Source organism: Leopardus geoffroyi, chromosome D3 (genome assembly GCF_018350155.1).
Source record: "Leopardus geoffroyi isolate Oge1 chromosome D3, O.geoffroyi_Oge1_pat1.0, whole genome shotgun sequence".
In the NCBI taxonomy this organism is placed as follows: domain Eukaryota; kingdom Metazoa; phylum Chordata; class Mammalia; order Carnivora; family Felidae; genus Leopardus; species Leopardus geoffroyi.
In genome coordinates, this window is record NC_059339.1 from 94,147,893 (window position 1) to 94,170,360 (window position 22,468).

General features: G+C 55.5%; 1 protein-coding gene across 7 annotated transcripts in view; it reads left to right on the forward strand.

The window, feature by feature from the left end:
- The window catches only part of NFATC1 (nuclear factor of activated T cells 1), a 106,373-nt gene extending 85,380 nt beyond the window's left edge, over nucleotides 1–20,993 (forward strand). For all 7 annotated transcript variants that reach the window (XR_006707607.1, XM_045458010.1, XM_045458008.1 and 4 more), the window contains one exon: nucleotides 19,252–20,993. Coding sequence is in view for 6 of the 7 variants with exons in the window: in XM_045458010.1 (XP_045313966.1) it covers nucleotides 19,252–19,295 (44 nt within the window). In the remaining variant the exon portion in view is untranslated. The remainder of the gene's footprint in view (nucleotides 1–19,251) is intronic.
- The last annotated feature ends 1,475 nt before the right edge of the window (nucleotides 20,994–22,468 follow it).

Here is a 22,468-nt window from a genome sequence, read left to right on the forward strand (position 1 = left end):
AACAAACTGAAAAGCATTGACTCGAGAAAAAACGGACCCACGAAGAAGAGTGGGTCTGTGATGGTGTAAGCGGGGGCTACTCCCATCCCGCCTTCCCCCGCTCCTTGGAGCACAGCTGTGGAAAGACAGCAGCTTCACAGACCGTGAAGGACGTTGGCCTCTGTGGGGCTCTGTGAACACCCTGCCCCGAAGCGCAAACAGCGTCTCGACTGGTGGCGAAGCTCCCTGGAAGGGTCGTCTTCCCGGGCCATGATGGAAAACACAGACGGCTAGACTCACGCTTGCGGGAGATTGCCCAGGCTGGGATCTCAACCGGGGCCAGCGGGAGACCGGCCACACGAGGTGACCGCAGCGGGGTTAACAAGCCCCGACATATTCCCGGGGACCGGGAGACCACACGTGTGCACTCAGATGCGCACATGCTCAGGAAAGACCCGGGGAAAGAAAGGACCGGGTCGTTCGCCGCAGGCTGGCCTGGAGACCCTGTGCGGAAGCAAAGTGGATGCTGAGGCTGACTTGGGGATTGCCTGCAGTTCGATCTCATCAACAGAAGGTGGAGACGTAAGGCATTTAAAGAAACCTCCCGACTGACCATTAACCCTGCTAACCTGAGGGTGACCCTTGGGAAGCCAGGCTTCAAGATAAAAACATGGTTTTCAAAGAGGAATAGAGAACTTACGTAGCCACACGTTACAGAGATGACAGGAGTCACAGAATCCGTCCAGAAAAGTCATCAAATACACAGCAGCAAGGGAAGGGGGAAATAAAGAGCAAACCCTATTGGCGGAGGAGTCTGTTTCCAAAGTTCCTCCAATACGTTATCTGTAATGCTCAGTTTTCAACTAAAACATTACGAAACCTGGAAAGAAACTTGAAAATATGTCCCATACAGACGGGGAAGAAACAACGCACCAGAGTAGACAGTGTCCTTGAGAGGGCTCAGCTGTTGGACTTAGCAGCAAGGGCTTTAAGTCAGCGGCTGGAGATCTGTTCAAAGAACTAAAGGAAACTATGTTTAAATAATTAAAGGAAAGTATGACAACAGTGTCTCAGCAAATAGAGATTATCCATAACGAGATTAAAAGTTTATTAAAGAACCAAGTAGACATTCTCGCCTTGCAGAGTACGATAACTGAAACGAAAAGTTCATTAGAGAGGCTCAGAGGCAGATTGGAATTGGCAGAGAAAAAGAGTCAACGAACTTGAAGAAATGTCTATAGATTATCCAGTCTGAGGAATAGAAAGAAAAAAGGAAAATGAATGTGTGGGAAACCATAAAACATGTAAATAGGCATACTGAGAATCAAGAAAGACAGGAGAGAGAGAGAAAGGGGTAGGAAAAATATATGAAGAGGCAATGGCCCAAATCTCCCCAGATTTGATGAAAAACATTGTACATATCCAAAAACAAACAAACAAACAAAAAAAAAAAACAACAACAAATTCCAAGTAGAATAAATCCAAAGAAATACAGCTGAGCCCATTATAATCAGACTGTCGAAAGTCAAAGGGAAAGACACAATCCTGAAACCAACAGGAGAGAAACAAGTCCCCAGGGACACGGAGTCCTCAACAGGAGTAGTGGCTGACTTCTCACTAGCAATCGCAGAGGTCACAGAGTTTTGAAAAGACCATTGACCAAGAAGTCAGTAGCTAGCAGATCTAGCTTTAAAAATGAAGGAGAAATGGGGCGCCCAGGTGGCTCAGTCGGTTGGGCGTCCGACTTCAGCTCAGGTCATGATCTCACGGTTTGTGAGTTCGAGCCCCGCGTCAGGCTCTGTGCTGACAGCTCAGAGCCTGGAGCCTGTTTCAGATTCTGTCTCCCCCTCTCTGTGCCCCTCCCCTGCTCCTGCTGTGTTTCTGTCTCTCTCAAAAAATAAATAAACATTAAAAAAAATTTTTTTTAATGGGGAAATAAAACTGTTCTTGGGTAAGCAACGATGTGGATATTTTGTTGCCAGCAGACCTGACCTAGGAGACGTTTTGAAAGCAGTCCTCTCGGCTGTTGGCAACTCAGATACGCGCACTTGGTAAAAAGTAAGTTTGTAGATAAATTAAAAGACAGCATACGTATTTCAAAACTCTTTTCTTCTCCAAACTTGTTTAAAAGAAAATACATAAAACAAAAATTACAAGACTATTCTGATTGGCTTATATAAAGGTGTCATTTGTGTGACAATAACAGAAAGGGAATGGTAGGGAAGGAAGCTATATCAAAGCAAAGATGCTCTATGTTATTAGGAATAAGTTAATATTAGGCTGAACTGGAAGGCTTTAAGTTAAGCTGTATATTATAATCTCTAGAAGAGCCACAAAAAAAACTAATTGAAAAATTTACACCGTAAATGAAACCAAGCCAAACCAAACAAAAAAAGCATTAAAGTGATACATTAGAAAACATATTCAACACCAACGAAGGTAGTAATGAAAGGTCATAGAAACAAGAAAAATGACAAACAACCCCCCTCCCAAGACATGGAAAACAAACAACAAAATGGCAAATGTAATTCCTACAACAAAATTACATTAAATTTAAATGAACTAAATACTCCAATAAAAAGGTGAAGTTTGTCAGACCGGATTAGGGAAAAGAAAACAAAGCAGGACCCAATTATATGCTGTCTACAGACGACATACTTTAGATTTAAAGGCACAAATAGGTTGAAAGGATGGAAAAGATATACCAAGCAAATAGTGACCAAAAGAGATTTGGAGACAAAATCAATTTAAGACCAAAGAAAATGTCGAGGCGCCTGGGTGGCTCAGTCAGTTACGTCTGACTCTTGATTTTGGCTCAGGTCACCGTCTCATGGTTCGCGAGTTCAAGCCCCGCGTCAGGCTCCATGCTGCCTGGGATTGTCACCCTCTTCCTCTCTCTCTGCAACCCCCTTAAAACAAATAAACTTGAAAAAAATGAAAGAAAATGTTGATGGAGACAAAAAGGGACAATTTATAATGAGCGAAATGTAAACTGAACAAGAAGATACGATAGTTTTAAGTGTATTTGCACCTGAAAACGCCCGCATAAAACACGAAACAAAAGTTGGTAGATTTAAGGGGATAAACGGAAAGACGAAAATAATGGCTGGAGACCTCACCACACTACTGTCAGCGATGGACAGAATAACTAGACAAAAAATCAGGAAGGATGTAGAACAATTGAACAGTGCTGTCAACCAGCTCGACCCAAAAGACATGGATAGAACACTCAACAGAGTGGAATGTGGGTGGAACATTCTCCAGGGTACATTTTCTATTCATACAACGAGCCTTAGTAAATTTCAAAGGATTAATTCTCATCACAGTGGAATTAATGGAATTAATTTATGGAATCAGTGCAATCCCTATCAAAATTCTAGCAGGTATTTGGTTTTGCTTTTTTTCAGCAACATGACAGATGACAAAATGATCCTAAAACTCATACGGAATTTCACAGACCCAGAGTAGCCAAAACAATTTTAAAAACAAAGAACGGAGTGGGACACACACTTCCCGATTCAAAATTTACTCTAAAGCTACAATGATGAAGACAGTGTGGCACTGGCGTAAGACATACAGGTCAACGGAACAGAATTTAGAGGTAAGAAATTCCTATGTTTATGGTAAGTTGATTTTTAACAAAAATGCCGAGCCATTTAACTGGGGCAAAGGATAGCCTTTTTAACAAATGACACCAGAAGAATTGGATATCCATGTGCAAAAGAGTGAACTTGCACCTTTAGCCTCATACCGTACACAAAAATCTCAAAATTGATCCTGGAATTAAATGTACAAGCTAAAACGATAAACACGTAGTAAATAACATAAGAGAAAAATCTTCAAGACCTTAGATTAGGCAAAGATTTTTTAGATATGATACCAAAAAACATAGTCCAATATCTAAAAATGGGCAAATGAGACCCCATCAAAATGCAAATTTTATTCTGCTTCGAAAGAACTATTCAGAAAATGCGAAGACAAACAATTGACTAAAGAATATAGTTGCAAAATACATATCTGATCGAGGGCTCGTATCCAGAATGTACCAGAAGTCTTATCTCAACAATAAGAAGACAGCCTAGACAAAAACTGGCGTCTAAGATTTAAGTAGATGTGTGAATGGCCGATAAGCACGTGCAGATATGCTCAACGTCGTCAGTCATCAGGGAGGGCAGCCGTGACACCGACACGGAGGTGATTTTGTACCCAGTGGAGGGAGTCTAATAAGCAAGAATGGCAGTGGCACACTTGGGAAGAGGCAGAGGAAACGGGAGCACAGTTGTGTCCCGTGGCCCATCCATTCTACGCTTCAGTATCTGCCCACGAGAAGTCAGCACCGACGTCCACACAAGGCCTTGCGTGCAGATGTTCTCAGCAGCATTATTTATAACGCCCGAACATCTGAGACAACCGAGTGTCCAGCCCCTGGACCACAGACGGGAAAGGCATGTCACAACCAGACGATGGAGTGTTAGCCAGAAGGAGGATTGACGTGCTAACGCACACTCCAGCGTGGGGCACCTGGAAAACACAAGGCCGAGTCAAAAAAGCTGGACACAAACACCCCCTGTTACGTGGCTCCATCCGTGTGAACGTGTCCAGAAGAGCCAGACCTCCAGGGATGGCTTTAGGTCTGCATCTGTTACGGGGCTTAAGGAGCTTCCTTCCAAAGTCACCCACGTTTGTTAGGACACTCGATGCCAGAGGCAGAACGGCTCTTTTGAAGCTGAAGGCTTGTGTGTGTCACGTACGGTTTTTCCTTTGTGGAACACGTACGGTCCTCAGACTCCTTTCTTAAGGACAGCTGGGAGACAATTTGTGGCGTAAACACAATGCTGGCGGTCGAATTTCTCGGGGGGCGCAAAACTGCGTGTGCTTCCACGTTATCCCCCATTTAGCCGGCGTAGGGACCTTTTGGGAGACACGGCCAGTGAGTGGTACCAGGGGCCGCTCCGTTGGTTGCCTCGTGGCGGCGTCCTCGATTTCCCGCCGTCGGGCATGCAGCCTGTCCATCGGTTTCCATGTCGGGGGGGTGCACGGAGCTGGGAGTCCCTGCACCTTTCTCTGCTTGAATTTTGAAGCAGGGTTCTTCCTTCCTTGCAGATTATAACGTGGACACTTACACACACTGCAGAACAAAGAAGGCCTGTTCCTTTCCGAAACATCCGCCCTTATCGGGCCCAGGGGACCCCGGCTAATCAGAGCCCGATACTGCGCACAATGGGCCGAGTCAGCCAGACCACTCCCCGCCCTGGGCGCACGCTGTCACTGCAGAGCCAGCGGCCGGAGTTCTTTTGTTCTGAAATGGGGCAGACAGTGCAGGATGCAGTCATCGGGCCTGGGGGCGGCGTTATCAGCCCCCCGGCCGTCCTCTCTCCCACCCAAGGGTGCAGGCTTCCCCAGCACTCGGCCCTATCAGGCCCCACAGCTGCTGTTAGTTTAGATACGGCAGGAAGTGGGCCCGGAGGACAGTGGCAGTTGATGGCCCTCGGCGGCGTCCAGAAACGCCTGGGATTTGCCTGGGGTCTGGCTCTAGCCCGAGTCCACCGCAGGGGGGAAAGGGGGAATGTGCCACAGAGACACCGTCTGGCCACACAGATGTAGGGGAGCCTGGCTGCCACCTGGGGCCTTGGCTGGTCACTCAGAGCGGGCAGCTGGGCCTGAGAGCCCAACGTGGGACCCGCACATGGGCAGCACCCTTCAAACCAAAAGCAAGAAGCCCGGGACCCCGGACCTGTCCACTTCCTCCGGCTAGCCCGTGTAGCTCTTTGTTGTGGAAATGGCTGCAGACCTGTCAAGACCCCGGGAAAGCCTTGTTGTCCCGGCCCCTCTGTCCTTTCCGCCCCTGACACGGGCAGATGGTTCTGATGGGGCTGGGAGCCGTGGCCCAGAGACGGCTGGGCTGGAAACCGGGGGCAGGTCTCGGCCGGCGGTCCGCATCACGATGGGTTCCCCGTCGGGGTGGCTCTGAGAAGTCCACGGGCTCGGCGCTGCCTGCGCCGGGACCCTCTGGGTGGGGCAGACCTTTCTCCCCCACCGGCCCCTCTCGGGCTTGTGCTGGAACCGGTTTCCAGAAGGGACTCCAGATAAGACGGTGGCACCGTTACGGCCCTAGCCGGCATCTGAGAACGTTTCGCGTGAGAAATTGCATTTCGAGACATTTCCCCTGAATTGCCATCCCCAAACGAGATCGGGGAACAGGGAGCGTGCCCCTGGCCGCGGCACGGCTGCGTCCCGGGTGGGGAAGGCCGCGCTGTGCCTGCTGCTGTTGGCACCCCTCCCCGCCTTCACGGTGTCAAACCTCGAGTCGCCTTTATTTGCACTTTGCTTTTTTTTTTTCCACGGTAGCTGTTGCCAGCAAGCCGTAAACTACCGTATATCACTCAGATTTAAGAACCTAAACTTTAAAACAAATTAAACTCTTGTTGACATTGTAATAAAAATCAGAATGGAACCAAGTGGCTCAGTAGAAGCAAACTTCAATTATTTTTGTGGATTTAAGATTGTTTTCTGGGATTCCCAGACTCCCAGCACAGCGAAGTTATTTCCTCTTGGCAGATGGCTGGACAGCAGAAGGGCGGTGGACGGAGGGAGGGCGGTGGCGCTGGGCCGTGCGGCCTGCCCGTCAGCGGCGGGCTCGCTCTGGCTTCGGCGGGGGTGTCTGCGGCCACACTTGAAAAAGCCACAGGACAGCTTGCAGTGCTGGGGCTGGGAGAGTGGCACGCCCACATTTTTTTCACGCACTTGAATTTAAGAAAAGCGCCCAAAACCTGCTTGTCAAGGTCTGGCCGCTCATCGAGTGTTTGGATTAAAAGCGTGGGAAGCATGCGTCGGACCGTCGTTGTGAACTTTGTCCAAACGCTGGAAAGTGCGCAGAGTGGCCGCACCCACCCTCCGCTCCCCTGGTCCTTATCTCTCATCACCCGTTAACCACGGTGTTGATGCTCTGTCACCCTCGGAGATGGAAACGGTGGTTTCCACGGGACCAAGTGCCAGCTTTCCATCCTGCGTGCAGCTTCCTGTCCCGATAGGGCGAAATGAAGTATGGCACGGAGACATACGGATGGAAACTGGGTGATTGATCACTTTGGTGAGCATTTCCCCGGAGGCGTGGCAGGCTCCCTGGGGGTGCCTTTTGACCTGGGCTTTCAAGCGAGCCTTTTACCAGAATCGGCCCTTCCCTGGCCTGCCGCTTCCTCCTCTGTTCTGCTTCCTGTTTCTGTGTTTTCAAGGCCAGGTGGGCAGCGGGGCCCAGTGCACGCGGCCTGGAGCCGTCCCCAGCTGCCGCCCTGCTAGGTCGGCAGAGCCTGGCGTTGGGGAGCCGGCGGGGGTGGCCGGGCACCGGCACGGCTCCTACCTGCCGCCAGGGCGCAGCTGGGAGGAGGCCCCTCTGCGCTGGGAGGAGCTGGGGCCTGGAGTGTGGGCCTTGCTGAGCAGACGGCATCCAGCACATTCATTAAATGCTGGGAAGGTGAGGAGAGCTTCAGGACGCACAACCCTCTGGGCGGTTTCTTCCCGGCGCCCCTCAGTGTCCTGAGCTGCAAAGAGCAGGGCCCTGGGCACCGGGAGCATCTTTGCAGACACTTGGGGGACTCTTAGAGCAGCTCTGGTCACCGCTGCATCGGTGACCTCCACTTGAGCAGGGCTTCCTGAAGTCAGCACTCAGATGGGTGCGTGGAAGTGTGGCCAGACCTCTGGCCGCTTGTGGGGAAGGTGGAGCCGTGGTGGAGGGGCTGACCTCGGGCGCCTAGGCCTGCGCTGTGCCCGGGACCCCGGACTTGTCCGCTTCCGCTGGCTAGTCCGTGTAGCTCTTTGTTGTGGAAATGGCCACAGACCGTCAAGACCCCGGGGAAAGCTCAGACACCGCTTTGCCGTCAAGTTACCCACGCCTGATACAGAGCCCCTTCAGTCTGAGCTAACGTCTATTGCGCACACATATTTCTAAATAGCTCGTTCTCTGCACGTTGCCTCCTTTTGAGGACATATGTTAAGGCTTCTTCGGAAGCCAATGTAGATAAACAGAGAGAGAGTGAATGCCAGATTTTGCAAATGGATGGCTCGTAGCCCCACCAAAAGGAAGAAACCCAGCAGACGCGAGCCCGCCACGTGGCTGGGGGGTGACGTCGGCCCGGCCTGAGCAATAAATGCCCAGAAGCCTCCGGTGAGACTGTTACTTAGCTCTCGCTCGGTCTCCTGGAAACTCACGCAGAGGATCCGTTCAACGTTCAAAAGAGGACATAACAAACAATATTTGCAGATTCCTCACTCTGTTCCGGCATCGCAGGGCCTTCAAAACACACGCGCACCTCGGTTCTCTGGCTCCTCGAAAATTAGAGGGGAGTGGGCAGAGGAGGTCAGGCAGCTGACGATAGTCACAGTTGAAATAGCGGTTCGAGAAGACAAAGCCAAGCTGCCGGACCGCTAATGACCGCGCACTTGCCTTGAGTCTGGGGACCTAGAGATGGTTTTGGGAGGACTTTTCAGGAGAGTGAGACGGGCTGGGTTGGAACAGGTTGGAACCTGTCCTGGTCTGCTCCACGTGGACAGCTGCAGATGTGTGGGCCTCTGAAGGACGTGACCCGTCTCCAGGCTTGGGTTCCGTCGGGAGTTCGGAGCAGCTAGACTCTCCCCGGAAAGCAGCTCTGAGAAAGCTGCAGACCCGGGCGGGCTGCTTCCCCGGGCCCCCCGCGTCCTTCCCGCGTTCGAGTGACGGCTTGGGTCTGTCCTTTCGAGGAGGGTCGGAAACGGCGGTTCCACCTGAGGCCTCGGGCCGAGAAGTGGTCTTCGGGAGCACGGTGACACAGCCAGACCGCTCCTCTTGGTGGACCAGGGGCGCGCGGTTATTACATAAAGTCAATTAGAGCGCATACATGCCGGTCCTGCTGATTTGATTTAGAACTAACGAAAGCTCCAGTAATGGGCAATTACAAGAAACTTAATGGCCCTTTATACTGAATGCAGCTTCCATGGCACCTAATATACTGTGATGAATGACTCATTATGTGCAGTGTTGGAATAGCTTCTATGAAGATTAGTAATCAGATAATCAATACAAAAATTCAATCTTGGGTGTTTTTCCACTCCAGGGTCAATATGTCCTCCAGACCCGGGGCCTGTTCCCTGGGCTGTACTTGGTGGCCGCTCCCTGTCAGTTCGGTTGTCTCTTCCACACACAGAATCTCTGAGAGGAACTTACCAGCTCGGTTTCGCACACGGTTTTCTTCCTGCATTCTGTGATTTTTCTGTTCAGATCTTCACAGAATAAAGAAGCAGGCTTCGCTGCTGGTCAGTTTTCTCAATACTCACAGGAACAATTCCTACCCTCAAGGTGGGCTCAGACCAGTGGGGCCCGTGAGCACGGGAGTGGCGGCAGGTGGCCCTCCCCCGGGGGGCCAGGAGAGCCAGGAGTGGCAGGGTGAAAAGGCGTCTTGGTGCAGAGGACATCGCTGGGGGTGGGCGCCGCCACGGGATGGGCTCGGCCGCCCAGCAGCTTCCCCAGGTAGCAGGCGAGGCGCCTAGGCTGACCGACCGTCACCGGCTTCTCCCGGGCTCCAGCTTGCCTCTGAAGACGGTGCTGGCGTTTAATTACGAAAGTTTCAGACGCGTGCAAGATACGATAAATAGTGCGGTGGGTCCCCAGGGCCCTCACCCAGGTCCACACTCGGGGCGGGCAGGACACGGCACTCTGTTCCTTCTCTGCCCTGTAGTGCTCGTTGCTGAGATCGCAAGGACCCGGGTCCTGGACCTCGTGTCTGCCTCCTGCCATCCCACAGGTACAGACGGCCGTTTAAGCGCCCACTTTCTTATGTGATTACAGCAGGGCAGCCCCGCCTGACAGAATTACTCATGATTCTCTGGTAAGGTGAGGATTTACTTCAAACGCACATTAACCGATAAGGTGTGGTTTCACTTCCCGTGAAGCCAGGAACCGGTGGGCTTGAGCCTTTCCTCTGCCTCCGTGATGAGCAGCCTCTTCTGACCAAACCCGGCAGCTGCCAGGCGCGTGGAGGGCGCTTGGCCTGTGCTCGGCCGGCGGGCGGTCTGGTGCAGCCTGCCGAGGCCCAGCCGGTGCACCGTCGTGGGGACGCTGCCGATGCCCACAAAGGATCGGGAGCCACTTGCTTCGTTGGCGCCTTTTGTGTTGAGGACACCGACTCGTGTCCCCGGGCAGGGAGACAGGAGGCAGCAGCCCGATCGTCTCTCTGTCTCTCTCAGTCCACTTCACGTTGTTTATTTTTTAATTAAAGGGAGCCTTTTTGGTCTTTTATTTTTTCATTGCTGTTAATTCTGCGTGAATAGAAATTGTATATTTCGGGGAAACGTGTTTTCTAGCAGCACAAAGAAAGCCCTGGAAAAACGCTTGTGGTTTAGTGATCCCCAGGAGCGACCGTGGGGTGAGTTTGGCGTGGAGACAAAAATGGGCCAGGTGATAGGGGAGCCTACGCCCGCCGCACGCCCGCGGAACCCCCCGGTCACGTGGCCGGCCCGGTCCCCACGGAGGCTGGAGTTTCCACACGGGCGTTCGCATTATCTGGAGTATTCGGGCTAAATAAGGAAGCAGGCACTGAAGGCAGGAAAATTATTCCGTTTTAATGGCTGACAGTCCCGTGTGACAATAGTATCTGCCAGTCCCAGCCCCACACGCAGTCGGGAGGGTCATGTTTTATTAAAACCGTGACTTGTTGTCACTCAGACTTCGCCGTCCCGGTCCCTCCTTCCAAAAATAGCAGGCCCCGTGGCAGTGGCTTATTATGATTAAAAAGATAAAAATAAGTGAAGGCTGAAATGGGTCCAGGACACCCGAGGTAACACGGGAACTTGCTTTTTAATGAAACTTGAGAGACGGCCTCATTTTCCACCGCCTCACAAAGCGTCTTTGAAAAAAGTCAGAAAAGTAAAACAGGACTTCGGTGATGTTGCAACTCTGCATTTTCAGAATTGCCATGGTTGTGACAGTCCTGCAGAAGGGCACCTGCTCTCGCCCGAGGCCGTGCGGGGCCGGGGACGGCACCGGCCACGCCAGGTGGGGCCGCATGGCCGCTGAGCCCGCCGTCCACACCCGGCCACGGGCGGAGTGCCCACCTGTGAACGAGGAGGTAGGGACGGCGGACTTTGTAAGACGCTGCCCCTTTTAAGAAATTAAAACCCCGCGCGAGAGACGGCTCCAGCTTTCTTCAGCGCCCACCCATGCTTGGGGGGGAACAAAAGCGTGTTCTTCTCTGCTCCTACCTTTCCAAGCGGTGGCTTTTATCGTGACGTTTTCACGCACTGCCCACACCTGCCGTAATGCTTTCAATCACCAAGGAGGTCTGGCTACGTCTGTGCAGTGGTGCATGTGAACACCGTGTGTCCAGCAGGCCACCGACCGCGTGGATCACGCCCTCCGCACGGAAGGTCTCGGCAGCGGGGACCCGCGCGCTCGTTAGGATTTGCGTCCGGTGGCCTCTGCGTCCCAGAACCACTGGCCGTGTAAAGGTTCACACGGCAGACGCTACCTGGCCAGGGGTATTTCTGGTTGCACTGCTGTCTGCCTAAATTATCATCCTCTCGGGTTACAGCACTAACTTTAGCTAACGGTGTATTTTCTGGGAAAGTTAGCAGATACTTTTTAAAATTATCTTTTAGTTATAGGAATGGGGAAAACGGCCTTCCTGTTTTGTTTTGCTCCTCACAAAGCTATTTTGGCTCTCCCTTAAAAATAAAAATGTCTCTGATGAAGGGCACGCATTTTGCTGTCCCTCAGAAAAAACTGAGTAAGCACGTACCAACCACCCTTGTACGTTTCTTTACACGCGGTACTTAATTTGGCCGTGAGCTTCGAGCAGGCCCACGGGACGAGACAGTGCCGCTGTGGCCACAGGACCTGCGCCCAGAACTTAATCCTGCGTGGATCCTTCCGGCCTCTTTGTTTCCCACGTGGCTTGTGTTTAAAGGACAGCGATGGCCTTTGAGAAGTCGTCCTCTTCGTGAAAAAAGCGGCATCGTGGCCTGTCATCAAACCAGAAATGAAAAAGGAACAGTGGCCCTGCCAGGCTGACTCTGAATTTTTAAAACTTCACGGGACAACTGTCTCCTTAGCAGAACTAACCTCGCTATTGGAAAGGAGGAAGATGCTTCAAAAGCGCGTTTTACGTAATCAAGTTAACGAGTACCGACGCAATCGATATTTTTTTCAAACAGTAGACGCAAGAGTGTTACTTGTGAAGTATAGCCCTTAGCCATCTGCACTGAACTTTTTTAAAGCAAAGATGACACCGTGTGGCTGGGGGAACGTTGCCGAACTGGATTTCTTACTCCCGAGGCCCAAACCCAGCTCCCAAGGAAGTCGGCCCAGTGTCTGTGTGGACACCCGCCTCTCCCGTGTCCTCCCTCCCCGAAGCCCCGCGCGTGGGCCCCGCGACCCTGATGGGTGGGTTCCTGCCAGGGAGAGGGGACAGAGAACCCCGCCCACGGTCCCAGGCCTGTGGGGCCAGTCAGGGGCAGCCCGGGGGCGTCCGTTCAGTTGTTTCGCCCCGGGCGACACTCAGGGCTGCGTCCGGGGCTGTCGGCGCTCCGTGACCGACACGGGGAGCGCGGCCCGGGTTTGTGTTAGCCCATAACACGCCTACACGGAGAGGTGCTCTGATCCTCTAAAGAATGCACACGCTGTGCAGGAAACACTGAAACTCAACACACGGAAATGACCCCCGCCTCTCGGCACCGTGGTGAGTCTCTGTGAGTATGCGTGCAGTGTGGCCTAGCCCAGGTCTCCGCTGGCGTGCCCGAAAGTCCACTCTTCCCACGGACAGGAAACTGAACGTTCACCAGGAAGTGCCAGTCCTGCGGCACGTCGGCTGCGGAAGCAGGCTGGCTGGGCACGCGCTGGGCACGTCGACGCGTCCCTCTGCCGTTCAGAAAGCCAGCCCGGAGAGCGAGCCTGTCCCCAAGGAGGCCGTCGCTCAGGCCGCTGATGATGCTGTGTGAGGCCTGGAGCGTCCCCTGCCCTCTCTGGGCCCGTCTTCGAAGAACGATAATAACATCCACCTCCCAGAGGGCTGGGGAGGGTGCTGTGCGGTTCACGCCTGTCTTACGCTCGGCACGCGCAACTCCAACCGGGAGGTTGGTTTCTCCTTTCGGCGTGATCACGGCATCCCCGACTCGGAGGGCAGAGAGGGGTCTCGGCCAAACCCCCATGTCACGGAGGAGACCCTCAGGCTCCAGTCAGGCGCAGGGGCAGGGTGAGAACAGGACCGAGGTCGTCTTCCTCCGGCCCTCCCGCTGCTGCGTCCGCCCCGAGAGCGAGTGTCTGGGGCACAAAGAGCTCACATCAGGTTTTCCGGGGAAGGTCACAGGCCTCCGTTCGTAAATCTCTGACCCGGCGTTTAAATGGTGCGGCAATCACGTGAAGGGACTTGAGTTCTGAGAAAGTTAGAGAATCGTGCGACCATGAGGAGTTGTTGGCTTTGAAGTGGCTTCATTCACGGCCCCGGGCACCCCCCACCCCGCACAACAGGGGTCGGGCCGCCTTTCAAAACAAGCACCACCTAGATGCTGGGTCGTTTCTGTCACTTTCTGGGGATTGCTTTCCCTCCCAGCGTCTGTTTCTGTTTTAACTCTGATCGCACAGCGTCCTCTAGTTCTTAGGATCTAAGGGACACACTGTCAGAACCCCGGGTCTCCTTTCTAGTTTAAGGTGCCATCATCACTTCCAAGCCCCTGTTATTTAAAGTCAAGCACAGATGCACACACCATCACTTCTTCCCTCAGGGTAGGAAGGAGGGCTGTCGCGGACAAGCGTGGGGGCCGAAAAGATGGACGGCACCCTCCTCCCCAGGCCAGCGATGAGCAAGCTGCCTCAGAGGCCGAGAGAGGCCCCCACGGGCAGGCAAGGTGCGTTGACAGCGGGGCTGTGCTGGGCCGTCACATCGGAAAAACAGACTTAAAACCGGTCGAGTGGGCGCACGCGGCGAGAGCGGGGCCCGTGTCAGGCGGGCAGCGTCGTGTCAGGGCCTCCGGCAGACCGTCCGTGCGGCGCCTGGAACCACCGTGCCACGCCGCTGGGATTTCTGAATGAAGTTTCCCATAAGGCGTGTCAGCAAACCTCTGGCTTTGATATCTGTGTGATCGGGTTGAGGGCGGTCAGTTCCCTTTGCTGTTTGTTTCAGAGCAAAGGAAATGCTGATGTGCGGTGTTCGTTCTGACGATGCAGTGGAAAATTGGTGGCCGTACAGACACCGAGTGGTTCCTGGTTCCTCCGGTCGCTTGCTGCTTCTCCTCCTTGAAAAAAAAAGTTTTTTTTTTCAAGGCACGGAACAGCTAGTACAGGAGAAATGAATGAAAAAAAGTAGGTGTTTTTAGCACAAACGGAACAGAATGCCCCGTCTGTGTGCATGGCGCCAGTGGGGGGTGGTGTTTTAAGAGAAGCCGCGGAAGAGGGGAACGCGGCCCACCCTTCGCGCCGGGTTCTGAGCCCCGAGCAGCCCTGCGGACACAGAGGGGACCAGGGGCAGGGGCAGAGTGGAGGCCAGGCTGGGAGGAGGGGGCCTGGCGGGCACGGGCACGGACCCTGGGCTGGCGGAGCTCCTCACCCGTGAGCCCGAGGGCCGCCGTGGCCACTTGCCGAGCCTCCCTCCCACTCTCTGCTTCCAAACCCGCGACTGCGGCATCTGCCTCCCCTCCCTCCTGGGACTGTCGCGGGGGACGGCAACGGTGCGCGTGCGTGTGTGTGTGGGGAGCGGGGGGGCCGCCTACGGGTTCCTGACATTCTGATTGAGATCCTTGGCTGCTTTCGAAAACCAGGAATTCCGAAAAGGGGGGAAACTGGGCTTATAAGCGAGGCGTCAAGAAGGAAAACATGTTCAGTGAGGTTCAGACCCTCGCCGCCCCCTTCGGTCACGTTGTCTCAGGAGAGCCCGACAGAAGCACACCAGGGGTAAACTGAGGCCATTTCACTACAGCACGAGGCTGTAAAGTCCGTTTTTTTCAAAATGGTGTTGAAAAGGAAACTCGTGAGATGAAAATACAAAAATTTTACTTTAGGAAGGACCCTTCACCGATGACTTTGCGAGCTTATTTGTAAATCGCCGCGAGATCTGTGTGTGTTGCTGGAAGGTTCCAGTGACTGTGGACAGGTAACGTGAGCGGAGGTGAGAGCGCGTGCCTGTGCTTTGTACATTTCAGACTTTAAATGTTAGAAAAACACGAATTTTCTTTTCACTCCGTCTCAGATCTGCACATCGAGGTGGCTCGGGTGTGTGTGTGTGTCTCCTGCACACGTATCCCAGAGTAAAACAAGAATTCAAACTGCCACAGAAGTTTCAGGAAAAAAACAGTAGTTTCCACCTTGGGAGCGCTTGAGAGAAAACTTAAATACGAGGGAAAAAACCTTTCTCATTAAATTAAATTGTGGTATAACAGCTCACCACATCCTGCTGCAGGGACATCTGACACTAAGCACAGCAAAGGTTCCTCTTTTAGGTGTCTGACAAGCTGTGAGGGTCACATGTTACCTGCAGTTCAAAATACTTGCACAGAGAAAAAACCCTTCGTGTCGGTGGAAAAGCTGAATAAGAAGATGGAAACTATCAGCAGAGAGGAGACACTGTAGGAAACCGTAACAGAGAGAAAACCGCCCCCAGAGTCACCAGCACAAGCCCCTGGGGGCGGCTGTGGACTCACGGGGCCTCGGAACCGTGACCTCACGGAAGACAAGTGGGAGGCCGTGGCCGGGGTGAGGCCAGGGGCGACGGGACCCCGCGTTCTCGTCCTCAGCCCGGCCCTCGGAGCGCTCGGGCCCTGCCTGAGGTCCGTCTGGGAGCGGGAGCCGGCGTGGCTTTCCCCGCAAGGCCAAGGCACAGATTGTGAAACAGCGTGGCTGTGCCGTCGTCCCGCCCTCAGTCGTGCGGCCGAGCTGTGCGGGGGACCTGGTCCACCTGCCCCTTCTGTCAGCTGCGGCTGCCCCGTGCGCTCCCGAGGGGACCCCAGGGCAGGTCCGAAGGGCGTTGGCGCGTGCGCGTGGGTCCTGAGCGCGGTGCTAAGGTGCCTGCCGCGCTGTGACGCTGCTCGACGGTGCCAGGCCTGGAGGACGGGGGCGTCGGATGACCGCTCGCTTCCGGCCGGCCGTTCCTGGGAGGCAGGCAGGGCCGGTGACTTCTCAGAAGCCCGCGGACCTCAGTGACGGGCCAGGAGCACGGCCCTCCCAGCCCTCCTGAGACCCTCCTGCCAGCCTGGGTGGGGGCAGGTGCCGGGACGGAGGGCCGTGACGCGCCCCGCCGGGTCCCTGGGCCGCTCAGGATGCGCTGAGTGATTTCCCCACCCCCACCCACCTCGGGCTCCCCCTTCAAGGTTCAGGTGACCCGGTGGGCAGCAAGGGGAAGCCCGCTTCTGAGGCTGCTTCCCCTTTTGTTGTGTCACACAGATGTTGTTTTTCCTGTGCTCTGTGTAACCCGGGCGAACTGGCAGATTCGTGGCTGCTTTGCTTCAGCCTCCCTTCTGTTGGTTGTCCTTATTGCCCGTCCGACGTCCCCACATTCCCAGATAGGATTACCCCTCGGGTGTCCCCACGTTCCCTGTCATCGTTACCCCTCAGACGCCCACACATTCCCAGATAGGATTACCCCTCAGACCTCCCGACATTTCCCTGCCATTGTTACCCCTCGGACCTTCTGAAGTGCCCCGTCACCGTTACCTCTCAGACCTCCCCAACTTCCCCGGTATAATTACCCCTCACACCTCCCCACATTCCCCATCATTATTCCCCCTCAGACCCTCACACTTGCCCATCATTGTTACTCCCTCTACCTTCCCGCATTCCCCGGCATTATTACCCCTGTGACTTCCCCACATTTTCCCTCATTATTAACCATCAGGCCCCCGCAGATTCCGTCATTTTTCTTTGTCTGGCTCCCTCACATCTCCGTCATTATAGCCCCTCAGAACGCCCCGACTTCCCGGTCATTATTGCCCCTTAAAACCTCCCCCCCCCCCCACCCGGTCAGCGATCTCACTACGGTCACATCTCTGGTCTGAGATTCCGCTGTCCTTGGCAGCGGAAGGAGCAGTGACACCCAGACCCCCGTGTGTGTAACTGACAAGTCCGGCCCGTCCCTCAGGGCGTCCTGTCCGGGAGGCTGAGTCTGCACGAGCTGTCATGGCTGAGTGTTGCAGCCCCCGACCCGGGCAGGCCCGTGGGGGCCGGACCCCCCGTCCCACCGTGCCATCACCTGCTGGGCCCGGAGCCCAGACGTCGCCACGGACGCCCCCCAGACTTCCATCTGAAATTGGGTCAGGAAGGGCTCCTGGGCCCACGGGCCCGGTCAGCGTAGGAGGACGTGAGACTTTTAGACTTCTAAACCGCCCGGTGCCACGCCGGCCGTGGCGACGTGCTCCGTGGGGGGGTGGCGGTCGCCGCCTCTGCCAGCTGCCACCGCGGGGCTGGGCTTCCCGCACGCGGCTTCGTGCCGTCCTGAGGATGTCCTGCCTGCCCCGCGTGGTCCGGAGACACGCGAGTGGCAGGAGGACCTTCTCTGCGCCAAGGCAGGGCCCCGAGGAAGCTCGCGCTCGTCATCCTTCTCTGCGAATGTTCTTCTGTGTCACGCTCTTCTGCAAAATACCAGCCGGACGCGCGCCTCTCGAAACAGAAGGCCCAGCAAGTGAAGCGGGAGGCAGAGGGGAGCTGTCGCTGGTGGCCCAGGCCCTTGTGCCCGTGCTCCAGGGGCCGGTGGCACCTGGGACCTTGGGAGCGCAGGGCAGTCTCGGGGTCAAGTGACGGGGGAGGCCGTGTGGTCCGGGCGGCGGAAGCGGGGAGCACCTCGCCCTGCCTTCCCAGGTGCCTCGGCCGCGCGCTTCTCGGGGCTCTCTAGCGGGCCTCGCAAAGCTGGGCGGCCAGAGTGTCGCAGAGAACCTGCGTGTGGCTGACCCCTGGGACGCTCCAGGGACGGGTGTCGTCCTGAGAGCTGGCCTGAGCAGCCGGGCCTCGTTAGCAGCTGGGAAGAGTCACGCGCCCGGCGTGAGCCACGGCCCCCCCGGTGTTTTGTGCCTGAAGGTCAGTGCCGTCTTCAGAGAAGGTGTGGCTCGTGCATCACGTCCGTGTCCCCGGCAGATGTGTCCTCTGCAGGCATGCTGGCCTGGCGCCCACTCTGGCCTGCTGTGCTTCTGGTGTTTGCATTAAGTGACTCATCCCCCCCACCCCATAGGCGGCCCCCTGGCAGGCCGCGGGTGGGCCTGGGCACAGTGTGGGACGCCATGGCCCTGGGTCTGAGCCCGGGTTGCACCTTCGGGAAGAGCTGGTGGCCTGGGGCTTCGCGGGCAGGCTCCCGCCTGTGAAGCCGGGCTGTTATCAGCACCCATATGACACAGTTCCTGGTTCCCCCAACCCCGTTTTATTATTGTTGTTCTTAACAATAGTAGGGGTGTCGAAAGGGCATTTAGGGGAGGGGTGGGGGTGATGACAGGTGTGCCAGCTGCCGGCTGCAGGAAGCCGCCCTCGGACGCGCTGGGGCCTTTGCAGAAACACGCGGAATTTATCTGGGCGGCAAAGGGAAGCCCGGGCAGTTCCGTGACGTGAGCGTGTGCTCCCCACCCCCCAGTTCTCTTGGCAAAGTGGGCCGTGGGGACGCGTCCCCTGCCTGGGGGCCGGTCACGGGGTGGAGAGAGGGATGTTGTGCAGCTCGCTCACGATGGCCTTTGCCAGCTTCGCTCATTTCCTCTCCTGCTGCCAAAAACCACACGCTGATAGTGGACACGGACGAGGGAACAAAAATGGAGGAAGAGCCACAAACAAAGGGAGGCCCAGGCCGCCCCGTGGTCGGCCCTCCTCTCGGACGTGGCCTGTCCGACGACGAGAGCAAGGAGGGGGGTTCTCTGAGCATGGACTTCGCGGGGGTGCCTCCACTTCTTCCCGTGGAGACGCCAGCTGTGCGCTCCTGCCCGGAGAAGACGCGCTCACGGCACCCGGACCGGCGCCTGGCGCCTCTCCCGGAGCCCGCCGTCGCGGGGCCGGTTCGCAACCGTGCTTCTGGACTAGAGCGGTAACCTGACCACCGCCGGCCCCTGGAGTCGTGGAGCCGGGTCCCGGGCAGCTGCGTGCTGCCGGCTCAGGGCACCCCAGGCCCGCGGTGGGGTGCAGGAAGGAATGCCATCCCGCCCAGAGACACCCCCCCCCCCCCCCCCCCGCCCCGTCACAGGCTCCGCGTGACTGGCCGAAAGCATGGCTGATGGGATTTCTGGTTCTTACATACGCTCCTGGGCAGAGCAGCGTTTCCCTAATGATTTCTCCGTTGTGTTTTCTTGCAGTAAATGAGATAATCCGGAACGATCTTTCCAGCGCCAACATCTGATCGTAGCTGGCGACACGGAACTCGCTCCGAAGCCGCGTGGTGTCGACTCGGCCGCTGACCGTTGAGCTTCGGCACCAGGACTTCAAGTAAACTGAGCAGAGCCCTGGTGCCGGTCAGACCCCCGGCTTCATGAAGATTTGCATTGTCCGCTCACAGAAGCTGCCCGGCGGCTGGTGGGACGGGCCACTCCTCCCGTGTCAAGACCGAAAGGGGCACGCCTCCCACGGGGGGACTCCAGTGCTGGAAGTGCCTTATTACACAGACCCCAGCATCGGGGCGCCACGGGGGAGCCCTGAGTCTGCTACGAGGAGAGTATTTGTAGGAGCAGAAGCTATAAAGACACTTCATCCTGAGGCTTTCTCTTGTATAAATTAGGAGAATACTGGCAAGCTAGGTAGGCATTGTGAGAAATACCTCACACGTGCTTCCTGCTTTTTTTCTCGGCTTTCCTCGGGCTGCAGCGTGCAATCTGTTGCCTCATTCGGTGCATCGTAGAGATCTTCTGCTTTGTCCTCGCTCTCGTCACCTGCCCCCTCCCCCGTGTTACTGGAACCATAGGATCGTTAATTGTAGCATGCTAGGGTTTTGTTTTTAATCTGGCTTTGGGCGTAGCGCGAGTAAGATGATAGCACAAGATAGGTTGCTGGACGAAAAAAGAAGTCTGTCTGCCACACGACAGCTCTTGTGTTTGCATGTATGTACAGATTTGGCACATATTTAAGTACAAATGATAACGACAGAGGCGGTGACGTCTGGTCTTTGCCCAGCGAGGGCTGCCGTGTCAGCAGCAGTAACCAGCGTCCGTTCCGGAAGGTGCATCTAAGACAAAGCCTGGCTTTTCAGCTGCGTGCACTGGGGCCCGCGTCCCTCCAGCGGGCCTTCGTCGTCTCGTGCCGTCAGCCGAGCACTTTAGAAAGCCAGGAGGCGTGTGTTCTCAATGCCTGGATGCTACCAAACGGCAGGTGGGAAAGTCACTGTAAATAACATCACAAGAGGAGTGTAATATATTTGTTCAGCTGTAAGATTATTACTTCACAGAAGCCTTATATCTCTGCTTCATCTAGGACAACAATTACCAAAAACGTTTTAACATGCAGCGACTGTAGTGTGTTTTCCGACTAGTTACTGTTAACGGATAGGTTGGTGTAAGCTTTACTACTGCGTTTGTGCAATTAACAGCTTATTACACGTTGTTACTAGCAGTGACCTGTTGTTCCACGTAACCAAAAAGCATGGTCTAATTGGCTAACCTAATAATTGTGCCTTAGGAATTCATGCCCCCTCATGGAACATGCCTGAATTGCACCCGCCGGCGGAGGTCGTAAGTTACGATAACGAACCATAGCGTCACGGTAGAGAACGCTCTCCCACAGGAACGATGATTTTAAAACTGCTCCTCAGTGTGGTTATGTCTTATTCTTGTCTGACTCCCAGAAAGGACACAGCCCCGAAAGCCACATCTGTAGCGTTTGCACACAACTGTCACGGGTGACGGTGCATGGCTCCTCGTAGACCTGACCCTGCTTCTCCCAGGCTGCTGCCCCGCCCGTAGCCCAGACCGCAGCCCGCAGTTAGCGCCCCAGGGCTCGCATGGAACACTTCTCAGTAGGCTGTCCTAAGGAGAGGAGACGTGTGGTATTCGTGTCCGCTGTCTGTGCTTAGGAAATAGATCCAATAAAGCAATATTTTTTTGCTGGACGATCTGAGTCTGCCGGTGATTCATTACGTGCGCGGACCATCCTACCCGGCTCTCAGTGACTTCCCGCGGTACGTCCTGGTTCCGTTGGCATCTGCACGAAGCGCTGCGGGGCAGAGCCGCCCCGGCACGACCACAAAGCACCGGCTGCCCCTGCAGTGGGGTCCCCTCCTCCACGTCCGAGGAGAGGCCTGCACGGAACACGGAAGAGGCGGCTGTGTGGCCGCGGCCGCAGATGCTCTAAACACCGCGCTTCAGAGCCGCTCAGCCAGGCCGGGGGGACGGGGAGCTTTCACTCGAGCCGAATGCTTCCGCTCCGAAGGGTGACCTGGGCGAGGCTGTGGCCACACGCACGCCCGCGTGCAACACGGCTGTCACTTGGGAAGGTGACGTGTGTCCGCAGACCTGTTGTTGCTCTGCTTCCCCCTTCCAGCTACTCGGCCCCTTTCCCCACCAGACCCACTGCAGCTCAGGTAGGGAAACGCTGTCTAGTGGTTTGTAAAGCCAGCGTGAAACCCAGAACTTCTCCAGCGATGATGATTCTGAATTGTCACAAACGGTGCTTTGATTTTAGGACTTCCTGAAATGCAAGATTTCCTGTTTGTTTTGCTGAGACGAGGTGGAGTGTTAGAGAAACCTTGGTCACCTAGCGAGCGGGGTTGGCAAGCACCTGCTCCCTCCGAGGGGAGTGCGGGGGGTGGGGGGGCCCGTCACAGGCCAGGAGCCCCGAGCCCGCTGGACGCAGAGGGGATCCGGAGTGCCATCTGCCCCTCCTGAGAGCAGACCCACGGGGCCCCAGACCGGACTGGCATCCCTGAAGAATGTCCTGGAAGCTATTAATTTCAAAGCGAGCTTCTATAAACCTGTCACACCCCCTTGCCCAACAATAGGATTTTATATTCCAGAAACAAAAATACGAATCCACGAATTAAGGGATGGTCTCTGCCGAAAAGGTGGGGTTTCTGCAAATACCTGTTGACTTAGTTTCGTTTCTTTTGGGTTGATTTTGGGTAGTAAGGGAAGCGTAGTGCGGGCTCGCCTCTAGCAAGGCGTTTTGCCCTCACACCGCCACGCTGGCCGGGCCCCTGGAGCATCAGGGCCACTTGCCTGCCAGCCACTCGTCTCTCGCGGTGACCGGGATCGGGCGGCACGTGCCCCAGAACCGTCTGCTGTGGCGCAAAGCGGGGCCAGCCGTGCCCGGGGCCCATAGGGCAGGCGACTCCTCCCTCTGCCGCCGGTCCCGGCCCTTCCCACGTTTGAGACCGGGTGGTATGGAAAAGTCCGGCAAACGTCCAGTCCCTCCTTGTAACCATGCACAACCTAAGCAAAAATCTGGGTGCTTTAGCTCCCCCATCTCAAGGGCGTCCTCTGACCTGAGCAGTCGGAGTCCCAGCTGGGGACAACTCTCCGTGCCCCCACCTTTGCTCCAAGGAGGGTCTGTGACCTCCCAACAACGTCGCGAGGAGGGCGTCCCCAC